This window comes from Calonectris borealis, chromosome 2 (assembly GCF_964195595.1).
Source record: "Calonectris borealis chromosome 2, bCalBor7.hap1.2, whole genome shotgun sequence".
Classification (NCBI taxonomy): Eukaryota; Metazoa; Chordata; class Aves; order Procellariiformes; family Procellariidae; genus Calonectris; species Calonectris borealis.
In genome coordinates, this window is record NC_134313.1 from 164,817,090 (window position 1) to 164,844,213 (window position 27,124).

General features: G+C 42.1%; 1 protein-coding gene across 4 annotated transcripts in view; it reads right to left on the bottom strand.

Moving 5' to 3' along the window:
* SCN5A (sodium voltage-gated channel alpha subunit 5) overlaps nucleotides 1-27,124 on the bottom strand; it is a 173,758-nt gene that overhangs the window by 22,136 nt on the left and 124,498 nt on the right. For 3 of the 4 annotated variants that reach the window (XM_075144250.1, XM_075144249.1, XM_075144251.1), the window contains exons 18-20: nucleotides 26,512-26,632; nucleotides 17,057-17,211; nucleotides 13,040-13,213 (exon numbers count right to left, since the gene is read on the bottom strand). In XM_075144250.1, the coding sequence (XP_075000351.1) occupies nucleotides 13,040-13,213; nucleotides 17,057-17,211; nucleotides 26,512-26,632 (450 nt within the window). The remainder of the gene's footprint in view (nucleotides 1-13,039; nucleotides 13,214-17,056; nucleotides 17,212-26,511; nucleotides 26,633-27,124) is intronic. The other variant, XM_075144252.1, reaches the window with a different exon arrangement.

A 27,124-nucleotide genomic window follows, 5' to 3' on the forward strand; every position in this document is an offset into this window, starting at 1 on the left:
GATCTGAACCTGTGACATGAGCATGCCTCAGAAGTTCTTTTAGAGTAAGAAATGCTATAGGTTTGACATATATTCACTAGTAATGCTTCTTTCACCTAAATCCTGCTCAGTCAATGCTCACAGTTAAAGGTGAAAATCTGGGTTTGACTTCAAAACCATCTTAAACTCACCAACGCTTCCCAACTGGGGCAGCACCCATTTTCTGTCTTCCCTGTTTCTTACCAGCCTTGATTAAATCCTGTTCTCTGAATATGCATTAACATACCATCCAAAGCCTTCTCCTTTCATTCACTCTCCCCATTGACTTAATGTTGCCTAAATAAGGAGAAAGGACTGAAGGATTTGTCTAATAGCAGTAAGCAAACGCACAGCATACTTATATACTAAAGCCATTCAACTAAGGCATCTTAAAACTGTAATATAATTGACATTATTGAGATATCATGATAAGAGTAACACTGTGGAACATATTTCTGTCTTTGGTGGAAAGTTTAGTGCAGAAAACGGCCTTAACCCCACAAAGCCTTGGAGCTCCCTATCCAGAAAGGCTGGAGGTATAAGAAAAATAGCTCAATGACAGCACGCTCAATGATAGAAACCAAGATCCATACACTCATGTACCAAGGGAAGCTCATTCATTTGTAAAATAAATGTAGATTTAAAAGAAAATTAATCAAATACAGAGCACCCAACACCCTTCTTTGCTAGCTTCACCTGCAATGTTTGAAAGTCAGATCTTCTCAAGGTCTTCAAACTGCCTTGGTTCATGCATTTGCATGCTTCCTCCCTCATATCCTATAGCTCCCCTTTCTCTCAAGGCAGAAGATACTCTGTTCAAATCCTGCAAGACCAGACGTCGGATCTGAGCGGGTTACCGTTTTCTTTAGAGTGCCATAAATGTCACCCTGAAACACGTCACAGGTGCTGTTGTCCTCCTGACACAGATTTACACAGCATTAGATATCTCTTCAGAGGATTAGGCCGTGGAGCTGTGTGATATTTGGCAATGATTTGCAAGGCTGGAGTCAGAACTGAGTTTGAGACAACTTGTTTAAATGCTCGGCTGTTGGTTTTGAAGGTATCCCCATCAAATTTTATTTATTACTAACGCAGAGACGTGGCCATTTGGACTTGATTAAAAGTGACCCGCAAGGCTATTTTTAGGAAAAAAATCAAGCAGTTTTCAAAATTGGTCCTGACTGTCCCACATAATCACAGCAAAAGATGAAGTCAGCTCTTTCTGTTACTTTTTTTTTCCTGTTACAAGGCTGTGCAGCCCAGAGCTGCTCTAAGGCTCTGCTTTGTGCTCTGCTCAGTATCAGAAACTTGCTGGCACCCAGGAAACACCTGCAGGGTCAACATAACCTCCAGGTTCACAATATGGCACACATTTCTAATCTTTCCTCTTTGCAAATAGTTTTGTAGGTTTTCCAGAAGAAAAATACCTCTGAAGACCAGGCAGCACTGTAACATTGCGGAGAGCAGGCAAATCCTAAGGAGTTACTATTTCCCATAAAATGCACAACCTGCTGTTGGGCTTGAGCTTTCACCTGACCTTTCATATGGCACGTGTGCTAACGGGTAAGCTACAGAGTCTCTCATCCTCCTGTGCACTTCTTCTGTCCCTTATTACTGTTCATATTTGCAGATGCTTTGCTTCTAGCATCTCCTTTGAGGGTCTTTCCAGAACCTGCTAGATCTTATTAAGAAGCTTTCACAGCTTTCTGTCTAAACCTTCCTTCCCTTAACTTAATCAAGTTATATCCTCCATGTTAGCTCTAGACTGTTCCTTATCCCCTTGACTTGCTGTTTATTTGGCTCCTCTGAAGTCCCCAGGATGACGTCCTCACTGGAATTTGCTATCTAGCGTGAGCCCCAGTGTACAACCTGGCCAGCAATGAGGGTCCCTAAGGCAGGGAGTGGTCCTCATAATTCAGCACACGCAATCCTGCCTCCACAGACATTAATGGCAAAAGTCTCACCAACCACATGGGCTAGGATTTCAATCACGCAGCAGCTCTTCCCTTTTGCTTTCCTCAGGTCATCTCAGCACAGCCCAACAAGAGCTCAGCCTTGATCAGTGAATTCCCAAAATTTATTCCATCCTGAAAGAGTGGAAACCCTGAAAGAGTCAGCATTTACTGCCTGGCTCAATGGAAGGGTTTCCCAGCCAAGCCCAGGCTCCAGGCAAAGCCACGTTGATGCTACCTGCACACCTTGGCTTCTTCTTGCCATGTAGACAGGCAGGTGGTGTTGAGCTCTCTCTTATCCTGGCATTGAAGGAAGTTTGTTGCCCCTGTTCCTTACTTTCTTTGCCCAAAGATAGCTTTATGTCTATATCTCTATATCTCTGTACCTATGGAGATATCTATAAATATATACTATTTATATACCTATATACTCGTATTTCTGTAGTCCTACATATTCCTACATGCAAGTTCATATATATAGATTTTATAGTGGTTTGTATGGCAGCCTCCTAGAGCTGGGTAAAGGGAGACCCCACAGCTTTAATTTTTGCCATTTTCAGTGTTACGCTCAAGGAAAAAATGAGCGCTTTTAAATCTCGTGACTGCATTGAACACTAGAAATACCAGCCATGGGGATTACAAGGCCTGGGGCTGGTGTTTTGAAAGCCAACCTCCTGTCATCTCTTTGGTTTAGTGGCATTAGCAGCTCGGGTCTAGACAGAGTGCCCCATTGTATGACATTCATATGTGTTTCCAGGGCAAAATCAAGAAGAATTGATGAATTTAGACTGCCAGAACACAGGCAATGATCTCTGAAAAGAGACTAGCCTCACTTATAACTGTTCAAAGTTGTTGCTGATGTGTTCTAATGAGATTAATGTCTGAATTTCTTAATTATTTTGACAATCCACTACTAGATTATATGTGACAAAAAAAAAGTGTCCAGGAATCAGGACGATTTTTCAGTAACTGCCACTTTTTTGTTTTACTATTTTAGTGGAATATTGTCGTTCTTGAGATGAGAAATATGACTCGTGTTTGTACCCAGGTGGCACCCATGTAGTGCTAGGTTCCCAGTGTGCTCACAGCAATTCATCAATTAACCGATATGCAGCATTTTTTGACAATTAAAATTGTTCACTATGAACACACAGAGATAAAGTTATACCATAGATATATATGTGTTCACTATCTGACAGTGACTTAAGAAATCAGTGTTGTAAACCAATATAAACCCCAGTAAAACTGTCAGAAGAGAATTGTAAGGCTGCAGAAAAACAATTATAAAGTAGGAAGCGCAATAATGCAGCTTCCTTTCAGCACACACAGGGGAAACGGTCTTTAATCAAAAGATCATAGACTCTTTTTCCCAAGGAGCTATTGCATTTATATCAGTAGTGGTGTTCCTTCCTATATACATACATTTTAATAGTGTATTACCAGCATGCACAGACTCCCTAGCCATGCAATCTTGCTGGCAGCAGTAATCCGAAGGGCGCAATCTTTGGGAGCAGTGTTTCACCCAAGTCTGACAGCGTTTCCTATAGCAAGGTGATGGGTTTAACCTGGAATAGGAGCCGCTCCTCTCTTTTTCGCGTTCCTTCCCACCACCTAAAAGCACACCATTTCAGATAACCAGCGAGCATCCACTGGACCGAGCTGGAAGCAGACCTGAGCAGCACCATTCAAAAGCAGATGCTACTCGGCATAGGCTGCATTTTGTGAATTAACCCCAGATCCCCACTGAGATGAATTAATAGCAGAGCCCAGGGAACAAGGAGTTCTGCCTGGGCAATGGTAAAAATCCTCCTTGGCTGATCATACAAACCCTAAAACCCACGAGAGCAATGAGAACCTCTGCTAAATGTCTGCCCGTTGCAGTCACAGCTGTGAGTGATTCCCTGCAAGCTGCTGTCTCGGAGAGAAGAGGAGACCTCCTTCCCAGGTTGGGCCACAGCATATGTTTTATGCAGCCAGGGATTTTGTCAAATTAACCTGCTTGTTCAAATTAGAGGGGAGGGAGCAGGGAAAAAAAAGGACATCCGAAAGGGAACACAGCAGCTGAGTTGAAAGCTCTGGCCACTTATTTAAATAAGCAGTTTCAGTTAATGCAGGCCCCCAGTGCTTTCCAATAGCTTTTTGCGTGCCCCAGGAGAACACCTCGCTCTCCCTCTCCAGCTGTGCTTTTTAAAAAAAAAAAAAAAAAGTAGAAGAAAGAGAGCTTGGATTACTTTGAGTGCCTCTTTTCAATCCAGTCTGGTTTCTCCTGGCCATTGCTGCCAAGGATAGGATTACCCAAAGAAATCTTCACAGCCCGAGCGGCAGCCCAGTGTCTTTAAGAGCCAGGACTGTGGTCCCAAATTGCTCCCCTTGATTTGAAAAGGAACAAAATTAGGTCTGTACCCAAAACGCAAACTGGAAAAACTACAGGGAAAGGGGCATTTTCAAATAAATTGAAATACATGGAACTTCTTATTGCCACTCTGAAATACTGTTGGGAGAAAAAGGCTTGTAATGAGGCTGGTATTCCCTTTAGCATTTACCATTTCTGAGCAGACATTTATTATTGCCTTATTTTTTTTAAATATCTCTTTACCCTTTCACTCTGACATTGCATTTTCTGCCATGTAGATGCCTAACTGTATGATTGCACCTGCCAATCCAGAAATTGCATGTTATGAATGTAAGGGCATAAAGTTACAGGAAAGTCTTAAAATTAGGACACTAGACAGACACTAAGGTGACCTAAACCAAATTCCCACCTCTGTTACCTGTTTCCTTGAATCACAACCCTCCCGTTCAGGTAAAGACGAAGAACTCCTTAGGGCTGGTCTGGAGTTAGTCTGTGGCATGGAGATGAAAGCGCATCTGCAAATAAGTTAATGAACAGCTTCCCTCACCGGCAGTAGAGTTCATTACTGCTTGCGGAGTGCTCTCATGTATTATAACACAACGGGCTATACAAGTGCCTAGATTAATTATAAACAAAAATTATCTCCTGCAAAGCCCGATGCTACTTCTTATAACTCAGGTTAAAAAGGCTTTTACATCATCCACTCATGTTGTTTTCTCCAGGATGTTGCCTCTTCTTTTTTTTATTTTTTTGTTTCCCCATCTACTACTCAAACCAAGGCTGTGAAACTCTGTTAATATTCCATCTTCTCAGCTTGTTTCCTGGTCCTCACGTCCACGCTTTTCAAGGCAATGTTTCCTTTTCAGAGGGCAGCCTTGTTGCAAACAGCATGTGCCACTCCTGTTGGCTTAAATGCTTTTAAATAAATCATTCCTGCATCCTAATTGCTTCCTGGTGGTTTCCAGAAGAACCTCTTTACGTCTTGCTGTTCTCTTAATCTGTCACCTCCTTTACACCTGCCCAGGCTTTTCTAACAACTCCAGTCAATTCCCAAGGCAGATGGCTGCGAATCAAGAATTAAACCTCAGCTAATTTCTGAGGGCGAGTCGAACGACCTGCTGCTGCGAGCTTACATCCAGTGAGACGGCAAACCGACTTATTGATCTGCAGTTTTCCCACCCCACCCTTTCCAAATGGATTTTCAGCCTGTCTCAATTCACCCTTTCACTGCAAACAGACAACTTTGCCAGACCTCCGAGTCCTGTTTACCAGCACTGGGTAGGGATGGATGAGGGATTTGGGGACCACATGACACTTCTTGAGCAGCCAAACCTCGGCCAAGACTCAAAGTATTTCTCCTTGTTGCAGCAGCAGTGGCTGTGCGGGGTGCAGCTGCCTTGAAAAGTCTGCTATTTCTACTGGGATTTAGAGTAAAAGAATTTCTTTATCATCAACTACGTTCTGCTTCTCATCCAGATGCCATGCAGAGACAGCCTTTATTTAGGGCAGCTGAAGAGGAAAGATATTTTCCCCTTGAAAAGATCTCCAAAAACACTGCACGATTCATCCCAGGGTACCTTCTTGATGCTGAATGCTGTTGTCAGGAGTGGATGGGAATATGCTTGATTATTATTTATTATTTGAAGATAGTGTTAGTTATAATGCCAGGGGTGAGCATAGTGATTACTGAGAGAACATTTCCCTGGGGCCTCAGTCCCGTCGACTCTGCTCCATTTCCATCGCAGCCGGTGGGAGTTTAGGTGCTGAGCTGAAGGGATGCTTATTTCTGGGAAGGATTAGGAGCAACCTTACTTACATATGACACAACGGGGGGGGGGGGGGGGGGGGGAAGAGAAAAATCTGTTTGGGCTGTTTCCACAAGGTGCTGTTCTGGGTTTGCTCAATTCCCTAAAGCATTTATTTAATCAGATATTCCAAATCAAGATGAAAAATACCAAGTTGATGTGGGAAACATGACTGTCTTAGCTTAAAAATCATCTCTGTTTAGTTGGATTCTTGAACCTGAATTGATCCTGATATTGTATTGAATATGCTAGGATGGAGAGGGACTCTGAAGAATTATAGGTTCCCTGATTTCTGCCAGAAAGGACAACGGTACAAGCAGAAGTACACACTGCAAGTATGAGTCTTCACCTTCATTTACATTAGTACAAAGCACCCCAAAGCCAGTCATACCAGGGTAGGAGGCCAGCACAAAGTCTCTACCCCACTGAGGTACAGCTTTCAAGTTTCATCCCAATTCCTTTGATCTCTCACTCTCCTAATAAAGAATCCCTGACCCCTCTGCAGGCTACATCTCTCCCTTCACTTCTTCCTTCCCCTTCCTCCTGGCACCAGTCGCTTGAGCAGCCCTTGGCCATGCTGGATGGAGCCATAAGGGTGGTGGGAAGATGTTTCGCAGTCTGCAATGGTTGGGGTTGTAAAGGTGCCGATCATCAGGGAGAGGAACTGTAGGACAATCCTCCTCTGTCCTTGCAGAGCATGTGGGACTCTGTCTGGATTGTTAAATACAGGCTACATCTCTGTCCCAGCTCTGATCCTCCGTGCAAGGGAGAACATCTCTGTTTAAGGAATTTGGCTGCTACGCTCACAGCAATGGAAAGGGCCAAGCAAGATGCATGCAAGAGCTCAAGGGTTTTATTCATTATTTTCTTTTTAAGCATTTTCTTCTAAAAAAGGACATTGAAATGTGTTCCATCTTTAAATTACTTCAGGAAATAAAAATGGCTGGTAAACCTCGTTCAGCACAATCTGAGCCGAGATGGGTTTTTTACGCCACTTTCAAAAGCTGAAATTCTCCCTCAGTGATTGAAATTCTTCAGTAATTGCAGTAATTCTTCATATTGCAACCGTTTCACAAGGTGTAGGCAGGCAGTGAGCTACACTTACTGCTGGGCTTTTCTCCTCACCTTCATTGACTGTCCCTTTTCCTCCAGCTGCAGCGTGCTTTGTCCTGCTGTGCCTTGTCGGAAACCAAGCCTGTGCTTCCACTTGGCAAAGCCTGGTTGCTCTCTTTTTCAGCATCTATGTGGTAACTAACATGAGGGGCAAACCAAGATAAGACAAGACATTTGGATGTTTTTGCATGTGTTATGTTGAGATAAAGCGTGGGGAGGCAGAAGGGAGATTTACAGCGTCCGCTGACCTGCTAACACACATTAAAACCACTTATCTCATCTTCACGTAGAATTTTTTTTTTTCCACTTATCCTGAATTAGCCAATACGTAGTAAACCAGCATTTTTGTTCTTTTTTTTTTCTTCAAAACCAAGCTCCCTGGCTTCTGGAGAGGTATTCTATTTCCTAGTAGTTATCTGCCATGAGCAGAGGCCCAGAAGAACGTGCACTGAGAGATCTTCAAAAAACCCACATGCGCGTTTGCTTTGAGGAACTGGAAGAAACGAGTCAAAAATGAACTCTGAAGTAATAGTACTCTGTTGTAACCCGTGGGGTTTTGATAACTTGCAGAGAGCGCTAATAAGATGCTTCTCCAAGTGACAAGCTATATTATTTTTACTTTGCCTTGGCTGTATTTTTGTCATTCTGTTCCTGTGAGCTTTTCTGAACAGAAACTAGACGAAATTCGCATGCTTTTAGGATAGTTTCCCAAGAATACAAATTGGATTTCAGTGCTGTTTGGGAACAACTCATTACAGCAGATTGTGTAATTACTGGTAAAGCAAACAGAAATCACCTTGCTAATCAACAGGGAATACAGATGGAAAAAACAATTAAAGTAATCAGAAGCCATCAATATTTACTTCACACGGCAAGTTTTTAATTGTCACTTAAAGACAATCCAACACAAGGGCATAATTTAATTCAATTCACTTGTTAACCAGGGATAGAAAGACTGTTTTAAATTGTTCATCTCAAACTCAAAGATTATTAGCTGCTTTTTAACTTGTCTGGCAGTGAAGTATCCTAACTAGAAATCTTAGAGCATGTGCTTTCCAGGAAGCTATCTTGGAAAACGCAATATCTGTATTTTTTTAAGCATTCAGAGAAAATGATGGTGCATTTAATGACCGAACATCCATGAGCAGTTCTCAAACAAGCAAATAGGAAATTTGGCAGTGAGCAGGAAATTTGGAAAGCTGCTCAATGGGGAATACAGACGTCTAGGTGCAAACTCAGCAGCTCCAGGCAAACACCAGAAATGTGTTGTGTTATAACCATTCACAAAATGCAGGGGGGAAACCTACATAATATTTTACTTTCATAAAGTCATCTACAAAATCCTGCCTAGTGGACTTGTTGAATAACTCAAATGAGATGTCTGGCCTCAAAATCCATTGCTGAGCCTTGCTTGAACTATTTTGCAGACCATTATACTGCTTAAAGCTGTTGTGAGCCCCTGCCTCCACGGGAAAAGTGATGGAAGGAGCAATCTTTCTCCGTGGTGACTCAGCTGGAGAGAAACTGGTGGGGCATCGGGGCAAAAATTGAGAACTAGAGATGATCTTCCCCTCCCCGCTGCAGGACGTTGCGTTAAGACCCACTGCTGGAGATGACTGAAGGGGAAGGAGGCTGCCAGCATCTTTGAAAAAGCAATTGCTTAAAAAATTAGCTTTCCCAAGTACCAAATCTTGAAAGATGGGATAATCTCAGAAGAACTGGTGGAGAAACCCTCACCTCCCCTCATCTCTGAAATCAGTAAATGACAATCAGTTTTTTTTAAGCCTGGATTGGGACTAACTTTTGGTCAATTAAATTGAACCCAAAAGCTGCAATGGAGATGATGGATTTGTGATAATGGACTTTTGTAGAAATCTGACATTAGTGCCTGTTTAAGAGGATTTTTCTGTGTATGCCACAGGCAATGAAACTTGGCTGTGACTTTTTTTGTGAGGATTCTTACTAATGAGTTAGGCACTTTACATCCCTTTCCTGAGAGCTTTCTCATGACAGCTTCTGTAGGGTACCGGTCTCTCCCCTCTGCCTTCAATGCATGATCAGCGAGCGAAGAAGCTGTTGACTGCAACACCTCCCGTCTTTGAACGATGCTAAGCTCCAGATTGATGCCTTTCCCAAACTGACCACTGCAATGGAACAATCCATCCCCTGTCAGCAGAAACTGGGACATAGCTCAGAATGAATTGGCTGAAACTCAAACTAGATAAGCTCAAGATAATATTTATAGGTCAGAGGAAACAATTGAAAGGAACATCAGACATGACACCAGTATGCACAACCAGTGGAGTTTATCTGCCCCTTGTTTTAAAACCCAACCGTCTGCCTGTCACAGGACATGCCTGGTTGAGAGCAGTTTTCATAAACATTTGTTTTGAATGCCACGCGTCTCTGGCCAAGTTCAGGCTCCTTGTTTAATCTGCTTTGTATGAAGAGGTTTTGATTGCATGAATGCTTGGAAAATATCCATTCTTTGTGAAAATATTTGCCTGTGCATCCTAGCAAAGAGGATTGTGCATAAACACCATTCCTGATGGTGATATTGATGTCTGTCTGCACTTCAGATATACTACGGTCTCTGCTTTTCCCTCATTTGCAAAGAGCTGTGGACTGAGTGGCCGTCGCTCCAATTCATGTGCATAGAAAAGCTGTATTTGCCTGTAGAAGAGGGTTCCTTTTAGCAGTATACTTGCTGTTTGCAGGGAGGTAACAAGTATAGATAAACATTAATGTTTTTTGTTCAGTACATCCGAATTTCAGCAGACATCTAAGGCATCTTTCCCAGGTGCTCTAAGTTGAAATGAGCCTGTATTTTGTGGTTTGATCACTCCTTTCTCCCTTCCTCCCAAAGAAATCTGTTGCAGCGTTGCTGATAGGACTTTATTGTATTGCAATGTATTTAAAAGCACTCTGTTACGGTTTTGCAACACTAGCACACTTCTTTGAGATGCAGAGAAGCCCATTATCAGAGATCATCCTTTAGAGATTCTACATCCAGCAAAAATAGGTCTCAGTTTGTGGATTACTGTGTGTTTTGATGTTCAGGCTTTGTGAGACAGAATTTTCTTTAGTAATCCACAATTGTGAGATGGAGCCTTTGCTATTCCACAGGCCCAAATCAGTGTCAAAGGTCTTTCACAAGGCAGGATAAGTATTTTTTTTTAAAAAAAAAAAAAAAATTCAGCAGCAATATGCTTATACCCACTCTGGGTTCACTTCCCATTTAGAAATAGTGAATACTTGCAAATTTTGAGCTGGTTTTATGAATTATTCACAACAGAAAAAGGATTCTGAGTTGCATTTGTACAATGAGAAAACACAGATGATAGATGGTTTCACATGTCCAATGAAAAATCAACCATCACAGCTTGAATTTTGAATACCGATACTAAACTGCTAAGGAATAATTTGCAGATCAGGAATTTTTAAGTGAATAATTTTAAACAAATAAATTTGAGAAAATCACACAAGTGGTTCATCTGCTTCTTTTGGAGCAGCTAATTCACCCATTCACTCCCTTCTGCAGCTCAGTCGCAGTGATTTGGTTCTCAAAGGACCAAAAAGAAAATGTAAATTGAAGTAAAAAGTGTGCTGGAAAAATGATAGCATGTTACTCTGCCAATTCAGAGTGATGGGGTGTGTGAGCAATAGGGTAGGAGAAGAGCATCTGTTAAACCCGCTAAAAATACCGTACCAGGTTCTCATAATCCGCATTGGGAAATGACTTTGAAGAAAAGAATGGAGCATGGGGAAAAGCTTTATTCATTGAGAATGCTAAAGGGCAAGTGATTTCCTAGAGTCGATTAGTAACTAAACCAACTCAAGGGTAGGGCACCTTTTTGGCTAGATCGGGAGCCTGCAAAAACAACATTTAAATGCAGGGTAAGAAAATAAATACCTCTAGGTCAGTAAAAAGGCCCTGGGGTGGATTTGCTGGGGATAAGGGGAGCCTCAGGGGCCCGTGGTCCCCCTTCCCCCATAGCACTGTTTCATGCCATCCGTGCTCTGGATGGGTGGCAGGGGAGGTGAAGCCCCTTTCCCCAGCCTCTACAACATGTCATTATACTCACAAAGCCCACACTTAAAAAGCAAACACATGCCTAAATTTTTAGGTTACATACTGACTTTGCATTCTCGTGTAGCTCCTCTGCCAAGAGGGCTTTTTGCACGGAGGACAGGATTTGGTTAGTTTCTGTTTTACTCTCTTTGGTATTAATTAGATGTCATGCTATAAAGTATGTATTTCTAACAAGCATGGAACTCATTTCAAATTGTTAATGATGCAGCAGAGCTCCAAACTGTTTCAGTGAATTCGTCGTGAAGTTGTTCCTATCAGGAAGACCCCTACTTATAGTTGTGACAATATTCAGTCCTCATCCAGCCCCTCTACTCTTCAGAAGCTCGTTAAAACAATAACTCCAGTAACAAATTCCTGGAAGCCCATATTACACTTTAGGTGAGTCCTATTAGTCCCATTTTACAGATGGAGAAACCAGGAAAGAAAAACTATGTCACTCGATCTAAACCACAGTGAGCACAGTTTTCGGAGTTGGGCTATAACTTAGGAACTGGTGGTTTCCAATTTTGTGGTTAGATAATTAAACCAGGTCTTCCTCTTCTACTGAAGCTAATCTGTGAAAAATGAGTGCCTTCCCTTTAAGAGGTTTCCAAGCATGTATGCAAAGAGGAATTTATGACCTACAATTTATGTAAAGAACTTCCTTTTCATAAATCAATTTATTAAAGCTCTGGAGAAGCTTCCAAAGGCTCTGATCCAGCAGTGCACTTAGACACGTCCGTAACTTCAAACAAGTAAATCGTCCCACTGAAGTGCTTTCCTGGAGTGGGGCCAAAGAAAGTGCAGTTCTCCCCTGAGTCAAGGTTCAGATGTAAAATGGGGAAAAATAATTTATCAAAAGTTTAATAAGTTACACAGTCATGTCAGAGCTGTGCCAGCCTTCCACATTAATACCTCAAGCTAATAAGAAATGGCCTCAGGGAGATAATTGCCTCCTTATTGGTACGCTATGATGAACGTTACACCTCATCTGGAGGATGCGGTGTTGCTGGCTTTTTCTGAATTTGGCAGATCCCACATCCAGGCAACTTTAGAGGGGACATGACTGGTACTAGCAACACTCCTGGGGCATAAGCTCCCTTTTGTTCAACTGTTACTCGCTTTTAAGGACTATCCTCATAGGAGAACTAAGCATTGTGTTATTTCAAGGATTTAGAGTATTTGGTAAGGCATTGTAATAAAGAAAACACTTTGAGGAGAGAACTATTCACACCTTCTTCTGGACTCCTTCACTGGTAAATACTTGGGAGACGGTACTTAACATACTGTCACACGCCGCTGGCAGCCTTGCTGGGAAACTACGCCAAGGACAGCTTCTCTAATCTGCTGAAAGACTTGTGTGTCGAGGTCATGCGGGGAGCAGTCGGAGGTAACCGGACCTTGTGCTAGCCGGGAGTGTGGAACGAGATGTTAAATGCTAAAAGAAAGAGCGAGTTCCTAGGGATGAGAAGGGAATGTGACTCAAATTAGCAGGGTGACACCTCTGCGTAACGACACAAAGAGGTCTTCTCCGCTCTGGCACGCTGATTCCTGGGGATGCACGGTTACGTATCAAGACCTCCTTCGAGCTTTGCCTATGGTTGTTACTCAGAATCAGAGCGACAGCTGTCATTTTGCAAATGCAAAGCTGCCAGACTTAACAGCCCTTTCTTACGCATTATAAAATCCAACACAAGAAGCATCGTAGTTCCAAAATGATACTTACATCTACAATAAGGAAGTCCAGCCAGCACCAGGCATTGGTGAAATACTTCTTGAAGCCATAAGCCACCCATTTCAGGAGCATTTCCAAGACAAAGATGTAAGTGAATATTCTGTCAGCATATTCCAGCATGGTTTTTATGTTTTTTCGATCTTCAAGGTAAATATCTTCAAAAGCCTGGAAGTACAAAAAATTGATTAAAACCTTCTCCTAAGCTGTGTTTGAAAGCATCGGTGCTGCACTGCAAGTCTGTAGTATTATTTGATGGGATATCAGGTACTGTCTGTGATTTCTGATATATTTTAATGTTACGTCAGAAAGAGTGCACAGGCACAAACAGGACTGACCCTAACCTAACAGAGATCTGCTCAGCTTTCCCTTATAACAGACACATGCTTAGCTATCTCTCTCCAACCTCTACTGGCTGTACTGACAAGACATCTTTGAGGCTTAAGCACCCTAAATTTGGGAAGGTGAATCTGTGAGCCAGACACCACCCCAAGCTGCCCGAGGGCATCCTGCCTCAGCTCCCGTTGGCTGTGCCACTGCTGTCGGGGCACCTCAGATGTCCCAGGGCATAGGACGCCTGTCTTTAAGAGGCAGAATCCAACCCTTACTTTTAGTCAAATACGTCTTATTGCTAATGATGACAAATTGGGTTATTAACCTGCCTGTGTTATAGAGTACCGGAGTTCCCTGGCTTCAGTTCAGCCATCACATTTCAGGTAGCTACAGCTATCTGCCTCAAGAAATGCTCATTATTATTCACTTAACAGAACAATTATGTTTTAAAGGTCAAGGTATCTATCTACCCATCTCATCTGTTTAACTAATCTTATGCAGGGCATCATCAAAGGACTTTCAGTATCTGTATCAAATACAAGGAACTTAATAACCCCTTTAAAATATTTAAGACGTAAACCAATATGCCTACTAAAATGAAAGAAATAAAGTTGTCTCATAATTTAGCTTTCACTGTATAATGTACGTCAAATAAAATGCAGGATCCTAGTGTCAGGGTTGCAAATATACGGCCCATTTTGGGGCTTCTAAGTCGAGCAGTGGTTACGGTCTGCTTCCCCGGCTACTCTAGCGACTGTCATTACACAAGCTGCTCCCGTGTCTCTGTAACCTGGATAACCCAAGCTTTGATATGTTACTCTCATCCCATCGTGTGATCCAGAGCACTTGGCAGCAAGAAACAACATTATTTGAGAGGGTCAGTGTTAATCATCTTAATTATCTGCATTTACATATTTCAAGATCTGTAGCTACTTTCTGAGGAACTTCAAAAAGTTAGCAAACACCCAGTGCCTGGAGATAGAAGAAGTGTGTTACTTGTCACTCAAGCAGTCACACTGCTCTTTTGCTGCCAGGGAACAGTAATTAAACTGACAAGAAAGCTTTGGCAGTCCGTGCCAAAGCTTGTCCATTTGTCCCAACACTTTGGGGTGACGTTTTCACTGCAACTCGGTCTCCTATCTTGCCTTCAAAAATGATATTTCAAGGGTGTGAAAGAGCTGTTGGAGAAAGCCACAGAAAACAATACACAGCGAGATTGGAGTTTATCACTTCTTGTAAGGGCTCACTCACTTTGTCAGATGACTTGCTGTGCTTTGCAATTACTGCAAAAATAACAACAAACTATTTAAAGTGATTTCCTCCTCTCCTTCCTTTGCTCTCCCTATTTTCTACTAACTTGTCAAAAAGTACATTGTGTTTTGTCTACTAAGAGCACACTGTGAGTCAGGAAGCAGCTTAATAAGGGATGAAAAATACCCTACCCGAATGCCTCAGGTGCGCTGTACTTCTGCACAAGCTATGGATAGTACCCAAATGACAAAACTCTGGTGCTTTGCATTTTTTCACAGTGATAACGGATGAGATCTTTGCAATATAAAACATCATCAAGGGTTATTTCTTCTGCTTTGCTTTATGTGTTAAAAAAGAGTTAAACAGGATACCTGCAGTGTTATCCAAAACTACTATTAAAACACAGGCTCCCCGTTTGGGTGCTTATGGCTTAAATGCATAAGAAGGGGTTTTGGATCTTTTGCAGTAAGCTATAGATATATTCTGATGGTTTAAGTACCACACACAAATATATGCTGGCTTTTAAAATCCCTTAAGAACTTAGCATGTCCCAGGGATGTAGCCAGATGAGCTCAGTTTTTGGAAGAGCTCACCCCAGAATAACAGAAGAAAAAAGTTGTGTGTTGCCTCCAACATCTCCAGTCCAAATACTGAAGCGCAGCGCTGATATGTGAGAAAATGCAGCATAATTTGCCCTTATACAGAATTGCAGTGGCTAAACTGAAAATCGCAAAAAGTAAATGAATGCATGCAATGAAAATTAAGTGAGATTTATATTGCAGTGTTCAGTATCTAAGGCACTTTTAATTACATATGTAAGGAAGTGTATTCATCTAAAGTGTATTATAGCAAGGAACATGCCCCCTTTAAAATGTGTTAAAAAATTAACATGCTGATTCTCAAGCTGGTGCAAAAACTGTCAGACTCCATTGATTTCAGCAAAGCTATGACAATTTTCAGCAGCCTACTATTTACCCAAGTTTTTCAGCCTCTTACTTTTCATAATAAAATAAAATCCCCTGGGTGAAATTTCAGCCCATCTCTGGAGAACAGTCCATTCCTTTCCTTTTTGCTTCAACGTTTACGTTATTTCCACCTTCTTGTCTCCCTGCAGAGACTTTCTTAAAACTACATAAACCCAGTACTTCTGTGTTTTCCTCTTTTTTTTAGGCCACTGATAATTTGTGTTGCTCTCCTCTGGAGTTTCTTCAATTAGCCCATGTCTTTCCCAAAGTGCAATGCCAAGAGCTGCAGTCAGTGCTCCAGCTGAGGCCTCCTTGATGCCAACTGGAGTGGAAGAACATGCTTATTTATACAGCCCAGTGGGGTGTTCGGCTTTTGTGCGGTGCTGTGATGGAGTTTACTCTATGCCCTTTGTTGCCTGTTCTCTCTCCAGCTCTTTTTAGTAAATCTGCTACCTTACCGGTCATCTTGCATCATGCCTTTCTGCCCCTGATAATTCCTGATGAGGTGAAGCAGGCACCTTTCTAAGATGATGTTCCTCTTACTATTTAAGGCAGATTCATCCGTTTGGCTGAAGTTAATCCTGACCACCAGAAATACACGGATAACCTGTCCAAACATGGCACTGCCTGCAAATTTAGTAGGTGTATTTCTTACTCCATCACAGAGGAGAAGATCAGCGACCATCAGACTTTAGCCTGGAGAACTCTTGATATACCCCTTTGCTCTAAACCCAGAAAAAAACCTGAGAGAAATCCCACCAACTTCAGTGACATTCCTGACATGTAAATGAGCAACATAAATATATGCTGCCATCGCTATGAAGAGCCCAGGGCTGATAATACAGAGAAGGTAATCCCAGTACGCAGTGGGATCTCAGGAGGAGAGGATTGGGCAATGACCAACCAACCTCCATACATACACATTCCTTTGGATGCAAGCAGGAGCCATCTGTGCAGGGAAGGTACAGTGGTTTAAGCTAAGGTGTATTCAAAACATGACAGGCATCCACTAGCTCCATGTGTAGCACTGATTCAGTGCCCCCTGCGTCTTTTATGATTTTGCTTTGCTGGTTTCAAAATGTGCTTAAAAAAAGGAAAAATAATAAAAAAAAAGCCATCCCTGGAGCAAAATACAAGCCTCCAGATGGGAACTGCCATGGAGCAGTTTTGGGATGCTGAAATAGTAACTCTGGGATACTTCTGCACACAGACTTCCTTAAGGATTTGCTTTTCAAAATGTGTGCACATCATAATTTTATGTTATCACAGAAGAAAGTTCCCCTCCATGTGATAAAGGCAGGTGAAATCAGAAAAGCAGAAGACCTGTTTTAGCCCCAAACATGCTTTGCTTTGAGAAATGAGCAGTAAGAGCTCATAAGATCTTAGAGACAGCCAACTGGAGAACACCTTCTCTGAGACCCATGTCCACTTTCAACCAGCTAGGAAATCCTGTCACATTTACCAGGGCTCCACTGCTCAGCAGGATCATGAATATGATGAAAGTTTCAAACCAGTTGTGTTCGACAATTCTGTAGCAGGTTTTCCGCAGCCTCCACCAAATTTTGCCTGGAAATTTTGTGACGTCCACTGAACAGCATGGGAAGAATCGCACACAAACTGAAAAGGAACAAAACGAAAACAAAGCAATTGTTAAAAAAGCCCATTTAGTTCTTAAAACTGCAATAAGGAACTGCTAAACAAGATTTCTTCTAGCAATAAGCTGCTGCATGGAGTCTTTCCTCCCTTGTTTTTCTCACCAACCTCTTCTGCTCTGCCTTCCGTTTCCCCCTCTCATTCCTCTATTAAAAAAACATTCAAAAACACTTAAAACATGCCCCAGTGATTTCTCCCAATGGTTTTTATGGTACAGAATATATTGGCCATGAGTCACCAGTGCCCTAGGTCGATCTCATTGTGTTAACTGAGCTCAGGCAGCACCCCGATCAGGACTAATGACTCTAGCAGGGTATTACCAACAGTTTCCACATCCTTTTGAATGGAGGAAGGATATTTTCTTGGTACTACAATACCACTAGAATTACTGATTAAAAGTGGCAATCTGATGAAAGGGAGATGAGGAGAGGAGGTGTTACAGTGCAGATGGGACCAACATGCAGATTTTGATCTCTTGAACTCTCAGGAGCTTAAACAAGGCTTTAGAACAACGTTGGAAATATATTTAGGTGGTTAAATCCCCTTTGATGTCAGCAGAAATTTAGATATCCAGTCCACAGCAGGTTTCCAACTGATGTTTCATGGCACTTTCTGACCGTAGTGACAAATACCATATGATAGTTAAATGCTGTGGTCGTAATGGGGACCACACAAGGATTTCTGGTAGGCAAAACCATGGCCATTTTCAGTTTCCTTAGCAACATTCATTTGTTATAGCAAAAGGATATCATCATTGGTAGCAGACAGATCCATCTCTCCCATTTTAAAAAACACCATGTGCATTGCCTTGTGCTGGGTAAGAACTTAAAATTGTGTGAGAGGACACCCTGGTAGCCAGGACTTGTCCTTTTCCAGGCTGGCCATTCAGCCTTATGTCAGATAATTTGACTCAAATTTCACAACAGTTGCTGATGAGAACGACCCTCAGAAACTACATTATTTTCAGAAAGCAATGTTTTTACCCTACATGTAATCCATGTGTTGTATAGAAAGAGACTTAGCTATGGAGCTTTATCAATCCCATCAAGAGAAAAAAAATCACAGGTCAACTGCTTCCACAGGTGAAAGGTGGTCAAGGTCACTAACATGTCTTGAAGCATACAACAACTGCTCAGAAGTGACAAGAGAGGACATCTCACTATGGTGATGTAATGCAATGTTATTGCAAGTAGAAATAATATTTAGGCAAGGAAGCTGGGGAAGGAAAGAGGGTGAGTGCCAAGGTTACGCAGACAGCAGGTGCTGCTAATTCAAGGTGGCATAACAGAGGCGCTTGAGCTGCGTGTGATATGCGAGGAGATCAAGTGCAACTCCCAGGATGCCGGGATTCCCAGGCAGCTGGAAGTGGGGCTCTGCTGGCAGCAGGCTCTGCCAGGAGGAAGAGAGCTGCTAAGTCTGCTGTGGTCCTCGTGGCATTTTCTGTAAGTTTTTGTTAGCCCAGATCCCTGCTATGGAGCAGCAGAACTGTAGGATGTTTCATACATGAACCACTCCCAGATCTCCCCTTCCCCTCACATTTCTGAGATGTTTGGTAGATGAGCTCTTGGATATATAACCTCTTGGATATATAACCTCTTGGATATATGAGGTTTTGGTATGGGACTAACAGGACAGTAAACCATTTATCCAAAGGTAATGGGACAGCCATGCAAGTAACTACCTGTCCTCTAAACGCCTCCGTCACACAGACCCACACCAGTTCCCAGTTTACCACTGTATTCTGGAATTCAGAGATATTCTGGGCTCAGTTGAAATACACTGATTTAATCAAACTATTTGAGAAGAACATAATGCTAGGAGAAGATAGAAGTGTAAGAAGCAGCTTTCTGCCTCTTTGTAGGTCAGGTACCACTCCAACAAAGGGAAGTTTTATCCCTCTAAGCACTTCAATGCTGAACACCAAAGAATCACATCAAGGGATAAAAGGATATCATGTTAGTCACTACTTTTTGCAAAAACCAATACAGTGCTCAGAGACGGTAACGTGTGTGATTTGGGTATATTTTAGGAAGTAGGTACATGGAACAGACTTCAGGTATGCAATACTGCATGGTACCAGGATCCCTGAGCTAACACACTTACATGGCAGCTCTGCTTAGAGATGCCCATGCAGTAGAATCCCACCAGCAAGACAGGACAGGGGAGCTATTAGTTGCATCTCTTAGCAGTGCTGCCAGAAAACTCTTACGCTACTTCTCACCCCACAAGTGGTATGGTCATTACCAGCTTTCAGGTGTCTGGTCCACACCCTGTGCTGTTATGCAGGTGCACAGGCCACCTCATTGTCAGCTCAGATTTGGATCAAGAAGGTCAAAGACTTGGCTTAGATCCCTCATTCGTCATGAGAACAGCCTAATGAGCAGGTTGTTCACTATGTAAGTGTGGATTTCTCATGTGAAGCAGAAATCCCCCTTTGAACTGCAGGTAACTATTGCTTCTAACAGAATAAAATTATAAACTTTCCATGAGCCTACCTTGTTCCCATAAACAATTTCATTTGGAAAAAATAGGCATTTTTCAGACTTAAAACATTTGTCCAGAAACCTTCCCCTTGTTTCTCCTCAGTTACTTCCTAGATGGATACGTGGCTTTTTAGTCTTTTAGATAAATGCCTAGGCTCAGCTAGTAACAGGTATGACATGCTCTGTCATGCTCTTACAGAGTAGAAATGCTCTGTAAGTACCGTTGGAAAAGGTTAGGATCTTCCAGGAAGTGGTTTTCCCCACTGTAAGATAGTTGGATGAATCATTCCCTGGAGGAGTCTGCCTCTGTCTTTCCGCTACACAGGAAGCCTACATGATTACCTGAGCCCAGGCACAGCTAAAAGTAGGGGATCACCTTCAAATTAAATACTAATGAGCAGGGCACCATGAGTTCCAAAATCACTTCTTTTGTGATGGAAAATACTTACAAAATGGTAAAAACAGGCTAGTGCTGATTCAGTCAGCTTCCATCTGATAATCTACAGGTACAGAGAGGTATTTTTAAAGACAGAAAGCTAGCTAGGACCACTAATCTTTTTTTTTTTAATGCTCTTTGATGGCTTTCATGCAATTCCAATCTAAAAAAAAAGTCCTAGTTACTGACAGTAATACCTTGAAAAATCCAAAATAGCTTCTCAGATGAGTCAGCCCAAAATCACAGTGCTATTAAATCCCATGCTTTTGATTGGGCCCAATTCAGAAATGTTTAGACCAGATTCTGATACAATTACTAATGTCAAGTAGCACTTCCTTGAATAATCATGCTGACTGCAATTCAGATGAAATGCTACTCTTAACTATTCATAAATCAAACAGCAAAAAAAAAAAACCTGAAAGTAAAAAATAAAATTGACCACAAACAGGTCTTTTAATGAATCAGTAAAGTTCTACTTCCATTTCAAATTTTCTGATTTCCCTCACTGCCTGTTATTTCATGCCTGTGCTTCTCTGAAGTCCCTCATAGTGCTGGTAGGCTACTGTTCTGATGACCTTGACCCAAGCTTCAATGCTGAATTAGAAGCTTCACATAACCCAACAAAAAAGTTTACCTGACCTTGGTCAGCATTCTAACAGTGGGGTTTTTTTTCCATTTCTGTGAAACCAAAATATCAAGAACATTGCAGTGTGTCTAAGGCATGACCTGGTGAGGGTCTGAGCAATCATAACTCCAGCTGGCTTCTACAGCAAGGCAGGTGGTCAGCAGACCCCCAGCTTCAGAAAGCTACTTTCTCCACACGAAAAAGACCATTCATTAACACCTTTTAGCACAGCAAGTGTCAAGGCAGGAATAAACCCTTTGGCATTTCTTATAACAGCATTACTCATACTGCCTTGTCTAATAGATTTGTGCTATCCTCCCTGAAATCAACACTAGCGGGAAACGGGTTGGGTAGAAGAAGCCAACCACCTTGTGATTGAGTCAGGACTTAGTTTTGCCACCCTAATTCATGTTGGGCTACATCTTTTTTGAGAGCAAACTGACTGATTTCTACCATGGGTACTACCTTTTGGGTAGTAGGTTACTGCTCAACAGAAACACAGAACAGCAGAAAAAGTCGCCCACAAAGGGTTGAGTTATTTGCTGGTAAATCAGTGAAGCTGTACTGAGCTGCATTAGTGGTCAACTTGTCCAAGGACAACATCTGTTTTCAATTCATATTTGAACCTACATACCATTTCTCTCAAAACAGAGACCTATTTACCAAGAAACCTTTCCAAATGCATCAGTATACCATGATATTATTTACTTTTTATTTGTTTTTCATGACAAGGGAATTGTTCCCTTCAGTCACTGGGGTGTCTTATGGCACCATCACAAACTGCAGATTAAAACGTGTCCTAAGCCACAGTCTCCACTGCAGGTGTGACAGAGAAAGCTCTTACTTAAGCATCTGCCACAATGATAAACATGTTACCAAAAAAAAAAAAAAAAAAAAAGCAGGAGGAATTTAATATACAATGCATTTTGTGTAAATATTCCTTTGGTTTCACATTCACATTTTCTAGCCTGGTGCATTATAATCATGCAGCTGTTAGACTTGATTGCATTACCTTGGTGCATTGGGAAAAAAATTTCTTTGTAAGTCTGGGAGCTATACTGCAAAAACTTCCTCCTGCATGCATGACAGCCAAGCCTATTGATTTCAAGCTTATGAGTAAAGACTTTACAAATCCGCTGCTTGTTCACACCAATATATACATTTGAATTTACATAAAATTATTAGATATGTTTTGGATGGATTGGGCTGCTGATTCTCTTCAATAAAGAAGGAAGACCAATTAATTTCTTCTATACTGTGGTCCAGTAAGTCTGGTACCTTGTGTTCAAACTGCAGTAATTTTGTAGCTACTTTTACACAGGAGTTCCCAATTATTGGGACATCCATTTTTATTCCAAAACAGTATTTTGCTTAGCTTTGAATGCTGGTTACAGCATTGGTTGGTTTGACACAAAGAAAATACAGCTTCCTCAGCACAAACTCAAGCAGGCAGGTATTCATCACATGGTTTTGAGATATATATATCTGCCAAGCTGGGTTTCTAATGACCAGTCTGGCTAGCTGTGTATGCTCAAACAAGAAAGCAAGTCTGGTTGCACTGTCCCTTCGTAAGCCCTCAGCTGTCTCCCCATGCGTGGAGGGAATACGATCTTTGCAGACCCTCCTTATTTAACCCATTTCTCATCTTCTGCCCCCCCTAACCTACATGGCTGGGTTTTAAGCTCTAGGGCTAAAAGAGATTTGCCATCACTGTCTCCAACATTCGGGTACCTGAGACACACATGGAGATTTGAGTCTTTTCTCATGTACTACAACCGGGTGCTGCCAAGGTGTTTTTACTCTTCCAAGGGCTTTACAAGGGTACATTTCTTGTTTATCTGCTGCTACTCTCCTCAAAACATATCCTTTTGGAGGTCACTACAAATAACGATGCGACGCCTTGAAGCAAAGGCAGTGGGCAGCCTGGTCCACCACCAGTGTCAGCCCTGCTTTGAGAGAGGGGGTGGGTGAGTTGGAATCCAGAGGTCCTGTCCAACCCGAATTAATTTAATTCTGTACATGCGATAGGACTGTAAGAGTTTTATGATGTCTGAAAACTGCATTCAACAAAATACTAGCACACCCTTCCTGATGGAAAATACCATTGTATCTCAGATATTCTGCCTAGAGGAAAAAGATACCTTAAAACTTGTTTTTGTTCTGTGAGTTTTTCCCTAGGATGACAGTTAACACGTTTTGTTGGGCTTGGTTTGGTTTTACTTAGCTTTTAAACATCGTCTGGTGGCAGCCCCCATAGCTCAGTTTAGATTTGTTCAGTTTAATGGTCTGTTTGAGCTCCTCTTCGCTTTTTTATTTCTAAACGACCTCTAACTGCGGTTGGGGAGGGCGTGAGGCAGATCCCACCATTAATCAGAGTAACTTCACTGTAGCGCATGGCATTTCCAGCTGCGATAATTGCTCCTACATGGTCACATGAAAAACTGGTTGCGGGCGTCCTTGGTGTCACGAGTTGCGATCAACCGCGCGTTGAGCAAGGTGGCTCATTCTCGCACAACCATCTGATGATACTCCTTTGAAACCTTTGCCAGCGGGCTGTGTCCGGGGAATTACGCTTGAGGACGCGGTGAAAACTTTCTCCTATTAGGGTCTGGGAGAGAGGAGCGTGCTGGGGCCAGGGGCTCTCTTTAGACGACCTTCTGTGAGACACAGAAGAGAATGTCCAAACAGATAGCAATTTTTGATGCAGAGAACGCATACCAACAGAGGTAACAGGACTGGAGTGTTGCAAGGCATCTGGAGGAAAAAACACCCAAATAGCTGGCATTGCCTAGATGTTGCTTTCCCATCAACTGGCAATACGAATGATCTCTCCATTTCTGTCAGGTTTTTCCCAGCAATACTTGCTAGCTGCCAGAGCTGTGACCCTACCTTGGCTTCACATTTCCTGACCCAAGAATATTCCCCATTGACCCTAATCAAAGCTATTTTGAGATGATAACGAATTAACAAGTCTCCCCAAGAAAAATGACCTATGGCTAATCTGGGTCACCCAACTCCGGGAAAACTGTGACCTCAGCAAACTTTCAGCAACTATTTCAAGAACATGCATTATCTTCATTGCCTTTGTTATCTGAAAAAGGGGGCTGAATCTGGAACATATTTGTTCAGGACACAACCTATGCTGGATGTATTTAGAAATGTCATAGTTTGAATTTAGATAGCTGGTGAGCTAACAAAGTAAGAACTTAACCCTTCTCCCTGCTCTTCCTCTTCATCTCACCTAATCTCCTTCTTTCACAAGTATTAGCTGGTCATTCTCCCAAATATATCCAATATTGTTGTATCTCTTTATTACAAGCCAGTAAAGGCAACACCAGATAAATTTGCCCAGTGCTTGCCCTTTAATAATTCCATTTCAGTACTTTATAACCTTGTCATATCTTAGCTAACTAGACTGCCGTTTGTTTGCTTGTTTTTTAACTAGACTGAAATGATAACTGCATGAGGTTTAATTGCAATGGTAAGTTTGGGTAAAAATATTGGAAGGTATTTAATAGAAGAAGATAATAGGGAAACACTTTGTTTCCGTGCAAAAATAAAAACAAATTTTAATGTCATTGCAGTAAGAATCATTTGGACTTTCAGTTTATGGCACTTTGACTTGAAATTTGATGAGAGGACATTCACGTGTCAAGTTCATGCATTTTTGCCAAATCCATGAGGAATGTGATCACATTCAGCCTACACAGTAGCCTCTGAAAACTCTGCACGGGTGTGTGCTGCACAGGAAAGCAGAGCGGATGAGATGGGGGGGACATCGTCTGCAACTGCATCCCCAGTGCCCCTGAACACCCCTGCACTGGGCCAAGGGCTGGGAGCAGGTTCTCCTTCAATTCCCATTCAGAGCTCAAGGCTCAGCTGGCCATCCCCTGGGAGAAGAGAAAAACACCCTGACTTTAACAGGGACTGGCGAGGAACTAGGAGAGGTGAGGAATAAAAGGCAAAAGGCAGGAGCAGGGATGCTCGGGGGGAAGGGAGCAGGAGCCAGCAGGGTGGATGTAACCCAGGGCAAGCTTGGGGTTCAGCCCACAAGGCCTTCATTTCTACATTTCTCTGCTGTCAGGATGATGAGTGGGCTTCAAAACTGGCTTAATGCTTCCAATGACCCATCTAGAAGAGCACCGCTTGCCACTGCTACCCCGCGCCCCATTGACAGCAGCGGAGAAGATCTGACAAACTGGGTTGGTACCGATGAGGTCCTGTATGACGGAGTTTTGGGCAGTTCTGGTTATTTTAAGACAGAGCAAATTACAGAGTGCTACTGCTCTGGGAACGAATCAGGGCTGTGCACTGAATGAAGTGATAGGTTGCGTGATGTCCATTTTAGTTCTTTTAAAAACTGGAAAGCAATCATGGCCAACCACAGTTTCAGAATTTGTAAACTGGCATCTGACTAGCACCGATCTTGTAACACTGGCTTGTTTAGGCAATTATAATATAATTTCTCACTTTTCAGTGCACAACATAGATTGCTGCTCACTAGCTTCATTAAGAAATACATTGTGAAAGAATGAAAACACTAGATCTATTTTCTAAGTGTTATTGTATGGGCCAGAATAGTTACAGCATAGTACCATGCTTTCTTCCGTCAACTGCATTAATTTTTGGCTACTGCTTTTAAGCAGAGCTGACAAAAAAATGTTTAGATCCTAAGGACATTTGTAAGCCCTGCAGGGCTCCGTTACCTCATTCAATCATCTTTCTCACACATATAGAGATGCACATTTTTGCTGACTTCAGGGGCATTCATATACCCAGCAAATCATCTCTGTCTGATCCCATCTGAGCAGCTCTGTTTTTATTTATAATAATCCTTGAATTTTCAAGGGAATATACTAACATTCAGCTAACCCTACTTTTCCTAACCCAGATTTAAAGAAAAATGAGGAATCTGACAGAGATAATATTTGGAATAGAACTCACTCTGAGAAGAAATTATTTAGGATGTTATTTACCTTAAAGATTTACTTTAAAGTTGATCTTCTGATACAGCTGCATTTTAAACCTGTGTTTTGGAGCAGGCTGGTGTTAATAAATTAATAAAATGCTGGATTATTCAGGTATTAAAAGCAGTTAGGTAAATGTGAATTGTTGTTATCTAAAATAATTAAGTAAAATACCTTCCACATAGCACACGCCTGATCAGATGAAAGTTACTGGACATGCTAATCTTAACACCCTTTAAAATAAATGGAAGAGAGTCCCTGGGACTCATGAACTCTCCAGACAGTTTTTGTTAACTGCCTATATACATTTAAGTAACAGAAACATCCTGATCTGGTTAGTTCACCAGCAAATTTGATCATGCACACATATCGGAAGGCAAAAATCTTCATTGGCTAAGTTAGAAAAATCAACATATTAAAAAAACCCTCTATGGCAAGAATCATGATGAAAAAGGCCTAGCGCGTTAGAAGCTGAACAGCCATTTAGAGCATGCTTTTGGCTTATCTCTCCTTGGAAATCCAAAGACTAATGTTGACAAGTGATTCGGAGTGTGTGTTTGGAGCAATACAGTATTTAAGAAATATTAAATAAATAAAGTAAATAAAAATACTTAAATATTAAGTATTTAAGTGTATCCAGTGAAATACTACTGCAAGCAGCCAGAGCAACGTGGTGTGAAGGTGGAGAGATGTTCACTGAGAGAAGAGGAGGTTTCTCGCCTCGGCATTGCAGTGAAATATGAAGGCCCTTACCTTCGGGGAAGCAATCTTCAGGCTCCATCAGCTCCTCAGCAAACTCAGGGATCTGCTCCAGCAGTTCTGCAGGATTTGTCAAATCCACTGTGCTGCCTTCAGAAAGACTGATTTCATCAAGCTTGTTGTCAACAAGAGCAAAGATGAGGAAAACAAATTGATCAATCGCCCCGAAGGAAGTAGCTGAGTTTTTATTCCACTAACCAATATCCCAGCTAAAGCCACCACGACAGAGACATTGCCATGCACTTCACACGGTGCCCACTCCTCGAGTGACAGCTCTGCCTACGCTGTGGTGAGCTAACAGTTGACCCATCCACAAGAACAACAACAAAAAGTTAACACGTAAAATTTACTTTTCAAAACAAAAGAGGAGCAAACTGTAGAAAGATAGTGAACAGCCATTGAATATTCATGGTGGGTGGAAGCTTGGAATGACTGAACCACTCATGATTTTAAGGCTTTTACGTCCTGAAGACTCATACCTTCAGATGGGAGGGGACCAGAAGTGGGACCTAGCTCCTGAAATGCTGAAGGAATTTGATGACCTGTGTTGGGTTCCTATCTCTGGGGCCTCATTCCTGAGGCTCCTCACCCACAACGGATGGGTGAA